Source organism: Symphalangus syndactylus, chromosome 4 (assembly GCF_028878055.3).
Source record: "Symphalangus syndactylus isolate Jambi chromosome 4, NHGRI_mSymSyn1-v2.1_pri, whole genome shotgun sequence".
In the NCBI taxonomy this organism is placed as follows: Eukaryota; Metazoa; Chordata; class Mammalia; order Primates; family Hylobatidae; genus Symphalangus; species Symphalangus syndactylus.
In genome coordinates this window covers 22,295,885-22,312,267 of record NC_072426.2, presented here as the reverse complement: position 1 = coordinate 22,312,267, position 16,383 = coordinate 22,295,885, and the positions used below count along the sequence as shown (strand labels likewise).

Genomic DNA, 16,383 nt, shown 5'->3' with positions numbered 1-16,383 from the left:
GGCCATCATCTTATAAGGACACCAGTCATATTGGATTAGGGGCCTATCCTATTCCAATCTGACTTCATCTTAACTAATTACATCTACAGTGACCCTATTTCCAAATATAAGATTACATTCTGAGGTACTGAGGTTTAGGGCTTCAACGTATCTTTTGTGGATGAGGACACAATTCAACCCATTATGCCTAGCAATCCCACTTTAGTGTTATTCTGCAGATACACAGAAACAACCCAAAAGCTATCAGTAGAGGTTTGGTGAAATACATGCTATACCTCTACAATATAATACTCTGCAACTGTAAAACAGAGGAAGTTATGAGCTGACTTGGAAAAGCTTTCATGTTAGGACAGGAATGCAGCAGACTACCTTTTGGATAAGAAAGAAAAATAGTATCTCTTCATATTTGCTTATAGTTGTATGAAGAAACTCTGGAAGAAGACACAAGAAATTAATAAAAGTGATTATTGGAGGAAGGGATAGGGCAGATAGGATCGGAGCTGCAAGTAGTACTTTTTATTGTTTTCTTATGTTGCTTTGTGAGTCATGTGGACAAATTACCTATCTTAAACACTGAAAGGGTTTCATTCATTTGGATTGAATAAAGAACTAATTTTTATGAAATTAACAGAGAATCAGTATATTGTCCCAGTAATCAGCTCCTTATTTTCTTCTCGTCTTTATCTCTAAGGCTTTGCTTAATATTTGGAATTTTAGTGCCAATGTATCTTGATTCAACTGTCACACACCTGTCCTTAGTAGCATCTTTATGACCATTATTTCTCATTAGTAAAGAAATCTGATCATCCACCCATGCCAGAACCTTTGGTCAGACATGAGAACAAAAGCTAATCAGGCAGGCACTGTTAGGAAGAGGCTGTTATGAACAATCATTTGATGAGCTTTAGGCAATTTGCATCAAAATGGTCTTACAGCAAGATTCCAGGTAATGAGTCTGTATTTTATCCATCTAAAAATTTAAAATAAGATGCCATGAAAGAAATATTCACAACCTTCAATAGCACATTATTTTTAATTTTTCTTTTTCAAGAATTCCTATAGCAGTTTTAAAGTGAACTTGATTAATGTACCAAGATGAAAATCAGAACTTTTTCTTAAAAAATAATTATGCTGATAATATCCCTTTTTTCTCCCCTCCCCCCGCAAAAGTTGTTTTTATTTTGATTTGGTCCCCACAAGGGTCTAGAAATTTAGATTCAGTCAATTAGGAATATTTCGAGATCTAACCATCCAACTCTATATATCATTCACCTCTTTCATTTATTTCCCCTCTTCATCATCCTGTTGCCTTGTATTATTGTTCCACAACTAGAAGGATAAGGAAAAGAAATACAGGTCAACCTCTTCAGCTAATTAGTAGTTTTGGTAAAATATATAGCCAAGGAGATGGCTGATAATATGGCTAAAAGGGATGTTTTTACTTATCTGTGGCTTTTGGTTAGCCAGGTGCATCGAGGTTCCTTTGATGATGGATCATCTATAATGAACAACGTTATCACAGGACATCTTCTCCATAAGCTGCTATTTATTCACTCAAAATATAAATATATTATACACCTTTTATGTAAAAGGCAGTCTAGCTCTCAAGAAGTGTACAAGCTTGGCAGAGAGAATGAGATACACGTTCAACTAGGACAGAAATACTATCTTAACAAATGTCATTCCCGGAAATAATCAACACAGGTGAAAGAATCAGAGATGGGGAAAAGTCAAAAAATGAGAGAGGGGAAGGTTGCAGTGTGGAAAATAGCATTTAAATTCTAACCAAACTAGAATCAGACATATAGGAAAATCTCAAATAAAATCTGGGAGCCTTGAAGCCAGAGGAAGAATTAAGGAAATCTGTGTTTGGGAGGGAAAAGCAGAAGGGGCCTTCAAGTACAACTGAATTAAATCAAGATGGACTGCCAGTTCTAGAAAAAGACAAGTTTCTCCATTCCTTGTAAATGCTCAGGAGTAAACCCCAGTAGTCACAGCTGGGCCAGTCCCAACTCATACTCTGGGCAATCGAAACTCATTTGCCAAGCAGAGACTTGGACCATACTGCCTAGAACATGCCTGCCATTCTTTCTTTATTCTTTTGAAAGAGTACTGCCACTCAAGTGACTTTTGCAATTGAGAGTCTGATTATCATCTCTATGCTGAAAATCCTTCAGATGTTTTCTCCATTAGGAATAATCCTCATCACCAGCTCTAAAGGCCTGCACAGTTGGCCCTTCCCATCCTCTTTAGCCTGTCTTCCTCATTATTTTTCTCCAGCATTTGACCTTCCCTACGTGCTGCCATGCTGCAACCTTGAAGACTTTTGCATGCTCTGACCTCCCTCTGAAAGTGCACCTTCCTATACTATTTAACTGCTTAATTTCTTCCTCAACCCCGTCCAAACTTCTTGATAGCACTTAACACAGTTGAAGTTTCGTATTTTTGTGTGGTTATTGATCATCTCCCCCACAAAATGTAAGCTTTTAGAAGGGAGAAACCGTCTCAGCTTTTGCACATAGTGGGCTTAAAACATCTTTTGTGAATGGATGCAGACATTTAGGTGCTCATTAGGAAAGCTGAACAGTATGGTGGTTAATTTCAATCTCATTTCCACTCATCTACTTACCTGTGGATCCCTACGTAGTAAGAGTACATTAAATAAAGAAGTTTCTGTTTCTCATGAAAAAAGCCAAGCTTGTATGGTGAGCTGGGCAAAATCTTCAAGGGCACTTCCATCTTTTTTGCTGTGCGGCTATAAGCCCAGTGAAAAATCAGGGGCTTTATTACTAAAGAAAAAGGAGAGGACAGATATCTGGGCAATTAGCAGGCTTTGCAGTAATGCTTTGTAAAGGTATTGTAGTAAGGATTAAATATTATATATAAGACTTTCTTAGCATATAGTCAGCACTCAATTAACTATGGCTGTTATTCTCTCTTCAACATATAGGTAATAAATTACTTACCTGAAAGACCTTCCCACCCTTGGTTCTTTGGGCTTTTTTCAGCTCTTCATTTCTTTGTCTCTTTGTGCATTCATAGGTCAGATTACTTGGTTTACTATGTTTGCATACAGTTTACTCTAAATGTAGGGAGTACATTTCTGTTTTCCTTTTGATAGTTCATGGAGTAGTAGCCCCTCTCTCACCCCATTGGGACTTTGTTCTTCTTAGCCTCTTCGTAATTCCTGTTTATGTAAAGTCAGCTTCCCCGCAGCCAAGTTAAACTCTTTTGATCAAGTAGAGCCATGGATTTATTTTTTTCTCCTTGTGGGTGGTGCCATTTGAGTGTTAATCTGTCTTTCATAAAGCTGTACCTTGACATGTAAGGGGTCAGTGGTAGGGAGTGAGGAAGAATGTGAAGAGAGAATCAGTGAAAATGAAGTAGACCAATGCATGCTTATCTCTGACAGTTTTATTTCCTGTGAAGGCAATTGACCGAGGCCTGGCTTTTGAACTTGTCTATAGCCCTGCTATCAAAGACTCCACAATGAGAAGGTATACAATTTCCAATGCCCTCAATTTGATGCAAATCTGCAAAGGAAAGGTACGGTTCTATAATTTTAGGATGTTTTTCTCATCTGGCAGTTTATTATTAGTAGTACACTGGAATTGTCAAACTGACTCCTTTTCCTTAAAGCAGAATGTTTCATAGCATAGGAACAAATTCTCCCATTTCAGTGAGCTCTGCAAGTTTTAAGGGAAAGAAAAATACCAAGGGAAGAATAATGTAAGGGAGAAAAAGATGTGTTGGAAGCCATATCTTTTGATAAAAATTTGCAGTTTACATACTGTGAAAGAAAAGTCTAGAATAACAATGGTCCTCACTGAGTTGAATTAAGATATGTGACCTTTTCATCTTGTTTTTTAAACTTAATTCATCTTTACTAAGATCTGTTAGGAAAACATATTTTGTTTTTTAATTACAGATTGCCTTTAGTTTGACATGAAGTCTTTCATTTTTTTCCCCTTAATTATTTACCTTATCTTTAAAAGAAGTTGGTATTTGAGCCTTAAATGTTAAAATATGATTACTGGCTATTTATATTATGAAACTCCTTTTTTTGCATTTATCTAAGATTAATATTAATCACTTTCTATTTTGTAGAATGTAATTGTATCTAGTGCTGCAGAAAGGGTAAGTCTAGCATGAAGTACTTTGTTTTCATCTTTCAGGTTATAAAACTTTGCAGTTTCTAGGGGATAAATTAAAATAGTAAATGAATATTTGTTGCATTTTTTTCTGTTTTAACTGCACTTGCTCATTGTAATTGCTAAATAGTAAAATTTATCCCCACTTTCTTTAGGCTTCAACTTTTGTTTATATAATTAGTTTTTCTTTTATACTGTTACAAAATGCCTTTCAAGCTTCTCTTATATTTTCAAAAGCTATAAAACCCACCAAAATTATAAGGACTTAAATTTATGTAATTTTTTTATTTTTGGATACTTAAATATTCTATTAATTTGCTATAAGTCATTGAAATGTTATAAATAATTTTCTCATATCTACTCTTTGTTCATTTCATTTCAGCCTTTAGAAATAAGAGGGCCATATGACGTGGCAAACCTGTATCCTTTTCTGAGTAAAAAGTTGTTGACATTGTCTTTCAGGAAATTTTGAATTTAAAGTCGTATTATAGTTGAACATGTGTTTTTCTCAACCTTTTACTGTAAGTTTACCAATTAATAACTTCAAAAATAAATTATATAACATTATAGAGAGCTTTATGCTTCTGTTTTTTAATTAATTGTGAGATAGAAAAGAGGGAATGAGGGACTTCATATGATAAAAGCTTAGAGTTCAATGAGTCTTTTCTCAGATGCGTGTTCCAGTTGGACTAAGAACTGCTGTTGAATTAACTAGCCTCCCAAGATGACCAGGTTAGCTGACACTTTCTGTTATGTTTGTGTTAGTCTCGTGTCCTTGGCTGACTCTGGGTTGAAATCTTTAATGCTCCCCCAAGAGGCTTGCTGTTTGGGCTCTCTGAAAGTGATGCCAAGGCTGCGGTGTCCACCAACTGCCGAGCAGCGCTTCTCCATGGAGGTAAGCAAGTCCTTCCAATACAAACTGAATGGTCATGTTAAAAGCAAGTCATTTTTACAGCCATACCTATTTTTATTGCCCTACCCTACAGAGTTCCTTTGGGGTCATCTTTTCTCAACCTGTTCTAACCATAGTCATCAAGTTTTCTCACCCTCAATTCAGGCTTTACTTTCTAAAGTTTTTGGAATGAATATAGTTTTCATTACAGAAATGAGTATTGAATAGTTCCTCCAGCTATACATGTGTGCTCCTGCCCACATTTTGATAGGCTTCTAATCTCCCTTCCTTCTTCTCCCTCACCAGAAGGCCATGCTTTCCCTGTTGAAAATCTCTGTTTCAGAGAACTGATATGTTAAAAATATATGTTAAACTATTTATTAGGAAAACAAAACCAGCAAATACAGTTTTAAAAATCCAACTAACAAAACATAGACTTTAACTTTTACATTTATTATAACTCAGAATGTTTCTTTTCCCATGTTTGCTTACATGGTCAAGTTGTGTCCAGACTGTATCTTTTTTCTTTTTTTTTCTTTTTTTAAATAGAGACAGAGTCTCACTATGTTGCTCAGGCTGGTCTTGAACTCCTGGGCTCAAGCAATCCTCCTACCTCAGCCTCCCAAAGTGCTAGGATTACAGACGTGAGCCACCATGCCCGGCCAGACTGTACATTTTTTACTCACGTTTTGTATATGTACCTTTTCACTGACTGAGCTTCCTGCTCATCAGATGTTAAAAATTGAAAGTATGCTGAAACTTTGGAAAATGAAAGTGAAATTTTATTAAAACAACTTAAGCTTTTGATCACTGTTTTGTCTTCGTTATCTTTATAATTCTTAGGACTAATTGTAGTGGTTAAGAAGCAATTTCATTGCTATCACCCAAATGAATTTTAAACTTCAAAGTAGATTGCTACATATAGACTGAGTTATTTGTCATATGAATAGCTAGGTTATTGAGGGCTTGTGTGTTGGGCTTTATTGATCTGATTTCCACTTGAGAGAACTGCTTATGTATTGGCTTGCCATAAATTAGATGATTTTGCTTTTAGTTCCAACATTTTTAGTTTGAGATTTTTGTATTATGTAGCCTAGAACTCATCACATAAGCTTTGGGAGTGATCAAATTAATGGAGATTTTTAATAATGATTTTCTTGAAATTAGGGAACAGTTGATTCACACTTTGGTAGTTTTGTGATTATTTTGATCTATTTTAAATAAACAATCATCAGGATTTTGAGTAACAGTTGGGGTTCCAAAATGGACTAAACAAGAAACAGAAACTAAAATATAAATACATATATAATTTTATATATAGGAAAATAGGAAGTCCTGCATTTGACTTTAAGAACTCAGCTATTCAGCATATAATACATAATATGTAAAGTATTTTTTTTAGAATTTCTTTTTGTGGGTACATAGTATGTGTATATATTTATGGGGTACTGAGATATTTTGATATAGGCATGCAATGCATAATAATCACATCATGGAAAATGGGGTGTCCATCCCCTCAAGCATTTGTCTTGTGTTATAAACAATCCAATTATGCTGTTTTAGTTATTTTTAAATATACAATTAAATTATATTGACTATAGTCACCCTATTGTGCTATCATATACTAGGTCTTGTTCATTCTATTTTTTTTGTACCCATTAACCATCTTCACCTCCCTCTCAGCCCCCCACTACCCTTCCCAGCCTCTGGTAACCATGCTTCTACTTTCTGTCTCCAGGAGTTCAGTTGCTTTGATTTTTAGATCCCATGAACGAGTGAGAACATGTGATGTTTGTCTTTCTGTGTCTAAAATCAGGCTTTTATAGAAGCTAAACTTAAAGAAGACTTGTGAACTTCAGGTGGCATTACCATTCACCCCAGTGTACCCAGGACAGTTCTAGTTTATGCCTGCTGTTTCTGTGACCTTATTAGCACTTCTATTCCCTGAATAGTGTCCTAAACTAGATGATAAAATATGGTTACCCTGGTTTTCGTTGCCATTGGGATCAATATGAGACAGTACTATGATGTGTTCTTAAGATTGCTAATTCAGCTTAGGTAATGTTAGAAGAAATAAAGGATTCTGAGGCAAGGAAATTCAAAGCCTCATTATTATACTCTCATTGATGAAATCTCAGCCAGCATCTGTATCATTCTGAGTGCCACATTTAAGAAGGACAGCAGTGCACTGAAACACTATTGGAAAATGTCTACTCGGTCCTTAAAGGGTCTGGAAGCCTCATGATGAGAGGAATCATGAGGGTGGTGCAGGCATGGATACCTGGCAAGCAGAAGACTTGGGACACATAGTAGTTGGCTTTCAACTTGGAAGGCTTGCCACAGGAAATCAGAATTAGGTTCTTTGGGGGTCCAGAAACCAATGAGTAGCAATTCTGAGGAGGTTGTAGGGAAAGGACAGAGGAAAGAGGCCCAAGGTCAGAGTCTTCGGCCTGTGATTGATAAAGTTCATGCCCTCAATCAGCCCCTGGACCAAAATGAACCTGTTGGGGACACCTGCCTTAGCCCCTCGTGAACAAAATTATTCACTCGTAAATAATCCTTTAGATTTTCCTTGGCAAGATGATTAAAGGAAATACTATAGGTGAAAACATTTTATAAACTAAAGCATACACAAATGTAACTTCTTGCTGTTACCAAGAAATGCATTTATTTTTAAAAGACACTAAAGAAATTAATGCATTTTGTTAAAAAGTGCTGATTTTCATAATGTTTTATTTCAGTTGATTTTTAGACTATGGGTACAGAATCAGTGATATAAATTAGTAACTATAAGTGTGACGTTTTTCATTTGGTGAAATGGAAATCATTGACAGTTTTTATTTTGAGGTTCTTATTATGTTGGCATTTTAATGACCTTGAGAGCAGTTTTATCCCTTTTATAATAAAAGTGTTTTAAAATAATTGGCAAAGTAGATTTACTAAGTTAATCTTGATAAATGGGAAAATAATGCTTAACACTTTATGGTTGACTTTACGTTTATTACTTGAAATAAGAAATAATTCATAGCTAAATTTCTGTTCAAGTTCTTTTGATTCTGCCACTTTTGTAGCTAATGGGTATCTCTCTCCTCCATAATCCCTTTCCATTTCTAAGGACAGAGTTTGAGTCTGTTTTCATGACACTATGGCCTTTCATAAATTACCCTTCCAAACTCATTTTCTCGTAATTTTTTCGTATTCCTCCTTCACATCAGCCATATTGTCCCCTAAACTATTTTACCTAGGTTCTTCTTACCTTTCTCTCCATGCCTTTGTAAAGGAATACTTCTCTTTTTCTTATTCCGTTTACCCTATTCCAAGTAGTGTCACCTTTATATAATACCTCATTGCTTTAACCAGATAGTTAATTCTTGTGGATGCCTCCATTCCTATTATATTTGCTCCTACTGTACTTCTCGCATGCATGTATTATAGGGAAAAGCACTGTCTGTTAGGAATCTTAATACCTTCTGTATTTGGACACAGTGCCTAGCCTATTAGTAGGTTTCTAGGAGAAATTGGTTAAATTTAGGTGGAACTCTGCTGCCAACCTAATCTAAGCATTTAATAATTTCTATTTATTCTCTGTTCATTGTCACCAGTTAAAGAGATCAATAAATTTATGAGTTTGATTTTATTCATTAACTCAACTAGTATTGAACACATTTTGCATAACCAGGCCATTGTTGAGTGTTGGCAATATAATGCAATTGATTCTTCAGAGGTACCTTGATGTTCTAATGAGAGAGATAGGGTACATGCTGTAAAATGAGGCAAGCATGTGCTCCACATGGGAGCCATACACTTGATTGCTGTGTTTGCTCTCTTGATTTGTCTGTTTACCATATATAAAGTGTCTGCTACACCAATGTCTGTGACTGGGTTCTGGCTACATAAGATGCCAGGGACAGACCATTAGAGATAACACTGTCCTGCAGTTTTACCCATGAGGTAATCTTTAGGAATGAATTAGATGTTAATAATATACTGATATTTGTGTATGTTGGGAAAAAAGATAATGACGGTAAATGGCACTAGCACCCATAGCAGTTCATTATGGCTTATCATTTACTATTGCTGTAAGCCAAAGTAATATGTTAAACCACCTCGTTTTAAATTATGTCTTAACTTCAAGCACAATGGTTTCCCTGTTTGTTTTACAGAAACTAGAAAAACTGCTTTTGGAATTATTTCTACAGTGAAGAAACCTCGGCCATCAGAAGGAGATGAAGATTGTCTTCCAGCTTCCAAGAAAGCCAAGTGTGAGGGCTGAAAAGAATGCCCCAGTCTCTGTCAGCACACCCTTCTTCCCTTTTATAGCTCATCAGCCACAACAAAAATAAAACCTTTGTGTGATTTACTGTTTTCATTTGGAGCTAGAAATCAATAGTCTATAAAAACAGTTTTACTTGCAATCCATTAAAACAACAAACGAAACCTAGTGAAAGCATCTTTTTAAAAGGCTGCCAGCTTAATGAATTTAGATGTACTTTAAGAGAGAAAGACTAGTTATTTCTCCTTTGTGTAAGTGATAAATAACAGCAAATATACTTGAATAAGATGTTTCAGATATTTTTGTTTCATTGTGTTTTTGAGATAGGGTCTTGCTTTGTTGCTCAGGCTAGAGTACAGTGGCATAATCACAGCTCACTGCAACCTCAATCCTGGGCTCAAGTGATCCTCCCACTTCAGCCTCTCAAGCAGCTGGAACTACAGGTGTGCACTACCACACCTGGCTATTTTTGTTTTTTTTTTTTGTTTTTCCCTTGTAGAGACATGGTCTCACTATGTTGCTGAGGCTGGTCTCAAACTCCTAGGATCAAGCCATCCTCCCACTTTGGCCTCCTAAAGTGCTGGGATTACATGAGCCACCACATGCAGCCAGATGTTTGAATATTTTAAGAGCTTCTTTCGAAAGTTTCTTGTTCATGCTCAAATAATAGTTATTTTGAAGATATTCAAACATATTGAAGAAGTGACTTTAGTTGATCTTGTTTTAAGCTTCTTTCATGTATTCATCAAATCAGCATTTTTTTCTAAAAGAAATTGCTATAGAATTTGTGGAGAGAGGATACACATGTAAAATTACACCTGGCCTCTTCCTTCACTGCTTCATACCTACGTGAGGTCTTTGAAATAGGATTCCTTACTTTTAGTTAGAAACCCCTAAAACCCTAATACTGATTTTCCTAATAGCTGTATTAAAAATAGCAAAGCATCGGACTGAACCAACTTTGGAAATAATTTATTTTTATAGTGGGATCATGTTAAGTAGAAGTAGCTTTTTATGCAAATATGTACATTTATGCAATATTAATGTCAGGGCTCTAAAACACAATGGAGTAGAGCCAGAGGTATATAACTGAATAAGAAATTTTTTTAAACAAGAGAAAGACAACTGTTCTGCGGGTTGGAGAAAATACAGTTGTTGGTTTTTTTTTTTTTTTGAGATGGAGTCTCGCTCTGTCCCCCAGGTTGGAGTGCAGTGGCACGATCTCTGCTCACTGCAAGCTCCGCCTCCTGGGTTCACACCATTCTCCTGCCTCAGCCTCCTGAGTAGCTGGGACTACAGGCGCCCACCGTGTATTTAGTAGAGACAGGGTTTCACCGTGTTAGCCAGGATGGTCTCGATCTAACCTCATGATCCACCCGCCTCGGCCTCCCAAAGTGCTGGGATTACAGGCGTGAGCCACTGTGCCCGGCCCGAGAAAATACAGTTTTAAAAAGAGAGAGCTTTATAACCTCACCAATGAATACAAATGTTTAAATAAAATATTGATTAAAAAAACATTAAAACAAAGTACATCATGACCAGGTGAAATTTATTCTTTTTTTTTTTTTCTTCTTCCTTTTGAGACAGGGTCTCACTGTCACCCAGGCTGGAGTGCAGTGGCACAATCTCGGCTCACTGCAACCTTTGCCTCTTGGTCTCAAGCCATCCTCCCACCTCAGCCTCCCAAGTTAAGTGGGACCACAAGCATGCACCACCACATCCCGGCTAATTTTTGTATTTTTTTGTAGAGATGGGGTTTCGCCATGTCCAGGCTGGTCTCAAACTCCTGGCAGATTCAAGCAGTCTGTCCGCCTCAGCATCCCAAAGTGCTGGGATTACAGGCACAGGCATGAGCCACCATACCCAGCCTTCCAGTTCTTTTTAATGTAGTATCCTTTATCATATTCATAGGTCAAAAGAGAAAAATCAGAATATTTTTAATAGATGCCAAAAAGACATTTAATAAAGTTTAAAATCCACTCCTGATTTTTAAAATGACAGCAATAACCCGTGGCAAAATTAAAGTAGAAGAATATTGTATGCATACATATATATGTTCGTATGTGTCTGTTTTTTGTGTATATTAAATGTGATGGCTCCAAAAGCATTTTTGACTACCACTTGGCCAATTTGATGGATTAACCTACCCATTCCTTCTGTAAAACTGAGGCCGGTGCTGCTGATGCCACACACCAAAAGTCTGCCACTTCTTTGTGTGCCAGTTTGCTTTTTTCCTTCACCCTGCTTAAGTTCACCAAAAGTCAGCTGTGTTTATTAACAAATCTGTTTATGCCAGCTGTATTTAGCATTGTATGTAAATTAATTTTTTAAATATGAAAATTGATGAGCTGTTGGGGGCAAATGAAGAATTCCTGGGAAAACTAAGTCAACAATTTGGAAAGGTTTGGAAAAGAGTCATTACAAAGAACTGCTGTCAAATTAGGTGTGAGAAGGATAACAAATTTCTGGGTGATCAGTAAAAACTCTGCACTTGGATTGCTTCACTAATGTCAAGTTCCTTTTCTGCTTTAAAGGAACTAGAATTCAAGAAAGACAACTTTGGATCTCTCATCAGAGAGCTCATACTCGCAAGAACAGGCTTTGACCCTTCTTTAAAAGATTGGTACCCAAGTATACATTTATCTATTTTAAGCTCAAAATGCTTCACAGGATGTATGTTCAATTTTTTGCGATGTCCCACCTTAATTTATGAATTAGTGATGTACCAGTTACAGTTGCACCAGATACAGTAAGATTTTCATGTTATAGAAAGGAGGTAAAATTATTTGCAGATATGACTGCCTTGGAAAACTCGTGAAATAAATGGGAAAAAATAGAAATATAGGTACCTTTCAGCTTACATCCATTTACTACACATTTGTGTAGTATGTGTTTGCAGTTGTGCCTGCTTTCTATTCATATATGTTTATGCCATTGTTCACAATAGTAGGGCATGATGGCTGATCACCAGTGAATAGCAGAGGCAAGTTTCCTTCTAATATTTACTTTCGTTAGAATGAACCACTAATTTAATTGCTGCAAGATGACAATACCTCTGCCAAACCAAGATGAAGTTTGGCAGAGTGGCCAATTATGTATAAATACACAAAGACCAGTTTTGATTAATAACCTGTTAAATAATTTTAAAAGATGACACTATTCACAAAGACATAAATTACCAAGAAATGTATAGGGCCTCTATAAAGAAAACTTAAATGAAAGTAATAAGAGAATAAAGGGAAAATAAAGACTAGAATACATGGAGAGAGACATTCTGTTTTCTTGAATGAGACAAATTATAAATCAAATTCTCCCCCAAATTACACATTTAACAAAATTTAAAATCAAAATACCTAGAAGTATTTTTTGTTTCTTGTTTATGTGTTTGGTCTTTGGACTTGGTATTCTGGAAGAGTAAATATGAGAATTGGAAATTTCAGGGAGAAACCTAATGGGAGGGACTTACAATGCTGAATATTACAGAGTATAACAAAACTCTAGTACTGTAATTAAAACTAATTGGTGCAGAACTTCAGAAAGAACAGTGAAAAGAGCAGGAAGTCCAAGATCACACTTTAGATATAAGAAGAAATGCTGGATTGATTGTTCAGTAAGTGATACTGAAATAATTGGTTATCTATTTGGGAGAGGCAGTACAGCATACCAGTTAAGTGCATAGGGGAAAGAAAAACTAAATGCATTTAAAGCCCAACTTGCTAGTACTCATTAGCTATGACCTTGGGCAAATTATGTAACCTCTCTGCCTCACTTCATCTGTTCTCCCTACCTGTGACATTATTGCAAGGGTTAAGTAGGTTAGTATTTGTGGAAGGCTTACTTTGAACAGGGCCTATCATATAAAATGTACCAACTACGGCCGGGCACCATGGCTTACACTTGTAATCTCAGCCCTTCGGGAGGCCAAGGAGGGCAGATAACTTGAGGTCAGGAGTTCAAGACCAGCCTGGCCAACATGGCAAAACCCCGTCTCTACTGAAAATACAAAATCAGCCAAGCATGGTGGCCCGTGCCTGTAATCCCTGCTACTCGGGAGGCTGAGGCAGAAAAATTGCTTGAACCCGGGAGGTAGAGGTTGTAGTGAGCTGCGATTGTGCCACCGCATTCCATTCTGGGCGAGAGAGTGAGACTCTGCCTAAAAAAAAGAAAGTACCAACTATTTTATTATTTATTACTTGATTATGTTAACTTAAATATTGAAGTGTCAGCTATTATTTAAGAAAAAACTAAGTCAAATCTCTATCTCACACCCAATACACACCCATAGTAAATCCAGGTAGATTAAAGATTTAAATTTTTTTAAAAACTTGTAAAATACTAGAGGAAAATGTAAGTTAATTAAAAAAATAATAATCTTGGATTGGAATAGACCTGCTAAGCATGATCATCAAAGCCAGAAAACAAAGTTTGATTGATTTGTCTCTACATAACAACAACTAGGAAAGTACATTTACAATGCATATTCCAGGAAGGTTTCATATGCTTAGCTTTTAAGAATTTTTTTTTTTAAATACCCAACATAACATGCTGTTAGCATCCACACAGATCCCTGTTCCCAGGGTGGTGTACCTATTTTGCCAGTGCTTCAGATTTTGGGTACTAATGACTTATCTTCACCCTTTTCCAGAGGATTGTCCTGGGCTGATGAGAGTCACTTTACCTGAAGATACCTGGGAAGTTTTGTCTCCTCTGAGGCTGGCCCATGGCCAGTGACTGATGCAGGACATTACAGCCCGGCCCATTGGCCTCGGTGGTACAATTTATGCTCTTGAGCACCCCATGGGATTACGCTGTGTGTGGATTTCTCCTGAAACCACATATTTGCCTCTTCTGCCCTGTTCTGTTTCCTCATTCCCTTATAGAGAACTCTCAGTAAGTCACTTGCACAAGAATCCTAATTTGAAATGCTGCTTCCGGGAGACCTGACTTAGAAAACTGGACAAATAAAGTTGATTTTTTTAAATGTCCAGTAACATGAAGATGCTGAACTTTCCGAGTCATTTAGGGGAAAATCACCACAAATATATCTGGCTGATCAGGTTGAAAGTTAAAAGAAAAAAAGATTATATTATAAAGTGGATATTTTCAAGATGATGTGGAGGGAGATACAATTTGATGCAAGTCATACTTTTTATGTCAATTTGTTCTTCAGAAATAACTGGTTAATTATAAAGGGTGGATGGATAAGGATATTCACTGCAACAATGTCTTAAATGTGAAAATGGAAACAACCTAAATACCCAATAATAACAGGATTAAATAATTCATTGTACATTAAAACAAAAGAATACTGTCTATAAAGATGTCTAGAATAAGTTGTTCAGTTGAAGAAGTTGTAAAGCTAAATACACAATACCCATAATGTGCACAGAAATAATCAGAATGTCATGAAACCAGGATTATTGGTGATGTGTTGCTTCCTTTGTTACTCATTTCTGTATTGGCATAATGAGTATTGGGTGTTCAAGAAGAGGGGGAAGGAAGTATGACAGATGTTATGGGGAAAAAGCAAAGCACAACAGGAAGACACCTGGGGGGAACTAATAGAATCTAAGGACTCAAGGATGGCTTCCTGGAGGAAATACAGCTAGACCAAAGGGGAGGAATGAGGAGAAGTGATGTGATGGGGTGGAGTGGGCTGTAGTAGGAAGAAGAGTCTTCCAGGGAGCTGGCACAGTATGTGAAAACAGTAAAGCAAGTGCCTGTATTTTTTAAGGAACTGAAAATTTAGTTGAGTTGAAATTTAGAGTTTGGCTAGGAAAGTAATGAGAGATAAGAATAAAGAGTTAACAGCAGCCAGATTTTAAGGATTTTATAAGACATTTTTAGGAGTTTTTATTTCATCCTGAGGGAAATGTGAAGCCATCGAAGGGTTGAAAAAGGAGAGTGAGTTGATCAGCATTGCATTTTAGAAAAATCACTCTAACTGCAACTTGAAAAACATTCTGGAGGTAAGCAAGCCTGGAGGCCAGGAGCCTGGGAGGGCTGTTTGAGTGATCCAGATGAGAAGTAATGGTGACCTGAACTAGGGCAGAGGCACCTAGGATTAGAAAACATGGACAGATCACAGCACTACTTATGTAGTGTACTTGGTAAGACCTGGTGGTTGATTAAAAGAGAAGGGTGAGGGAAAGAAGGTCAAAAACAACTTCTAGGACTCTCCATTGGCCAGTGTGATGTGCCCTTCACTGAAGAGCAAACACAAAATGAAAGATTGTGAGCAAAGAGTTGAGTCAGTGAGAAGGCAAGGAGAGAATCTTATAAAAAAAATGACTGTGATTAAAAACTTAAAAATTTCCCCCAATGTGTTTATCTTTTCCATTAGCAGAGATAACTAAGAGTTGTCTTATTCTAATGGGATTTATTCCGTATTGTCTTTCATGCCCTCTACCTAGTTATTAGTGCAAATATTTATATGTGGCAACACAAAACTTTTTAACTCTTTATTCTCTTCTCTCATGTACCCTCCCAGCTCTTTACGGGAGGTGGATTTGAGGCAGATACCATAAAGAAAAGTTGGTCACATGGTGGTAACACATTGAAGTTATGCCACATGAGACATCAGCACTGGCAAGAGAAATGTCTGTGTTGTACGTGTTTCACTTGGAAGAAATTGAAGGACCCTGAGCCTTAAAAGTCTGACAAACTTAAGCCAGGACACCTGTGGGGAAGGTAGAGGGGCGTACAAACAAGATTGGGAGTCAGAGAGATAACAATGAAATCCCCCAATGCCTGTGGGAGGTGGACTCCCTGGATTGGTAAAATACTAGATAGAAAAGGTACAAAAATATTTCAAACCATTCTCACAACTCTATATGTGTCTATGACCAGATAACTGGAAGACCTTCTGGTTATGGACTATGCATATACACTCTCCCAGATGGTTAGAGGCATATCTAAGAGGTTAACATATATGATCTTATCCGAAATGGGTCTTGGTGCTAGTGTTACACATCAGACTTCATTGGCTTTCATGTATTTCCACAAGTACCAAACATTTCTCATATCTTTGCTGTATTCCATAGAGCAGTGTTCCTGCTACCTGGAAC

At 36.8% G+C, this 16,383-nt stretch overlaps 1 protein-coding gene across 4 annotated transcripts in view; it reads left to right on the top strand.

Annotated features, from left to right (window-relative positions):
• RPP30 (ribonuclease P/MRP subunit p30) overlaps positions 1-14,730 on the top strand; it is a 36,210-nt gene extending 21,480 nt beyond the window's left edge. For 2 of the 4 annotated variants that reach the window (XM_055274238.2, XM_055274239.2), the window contains 5 exons: positions 3,430-3,546; positions 4,108-4,137; positions 4,534-4,571; positions 4,967-5,046; positions 9,207-9,412. In XM_055274238.2, coding sequence (XP_055130213.1) covers positions 3,430-3,546; positions 4,108-4,137; positions 4,534-4,571; positions 4,967-5,046; positions 9,207-9,316 — 375 coding nt within the window. In that variant the 3' untranslated portion in view covers positions 9,317-9,412. Of the gene's footprint in view, positions 1-3,429; positions 3,547-4,107; positions 4,138-4,533; positions 4,572-4,966; positions 5,047-9,206; positions 9,413-10,899; positions 11,004-11,850 lie in introns of those variants that run through there. The other 2 variants (XM_055274237.2, XM_055274242.2) reach the window with 2 other exon arrangements.
• Positions 14,731-16,383: the final 1,653 nt, after the last annotated feature.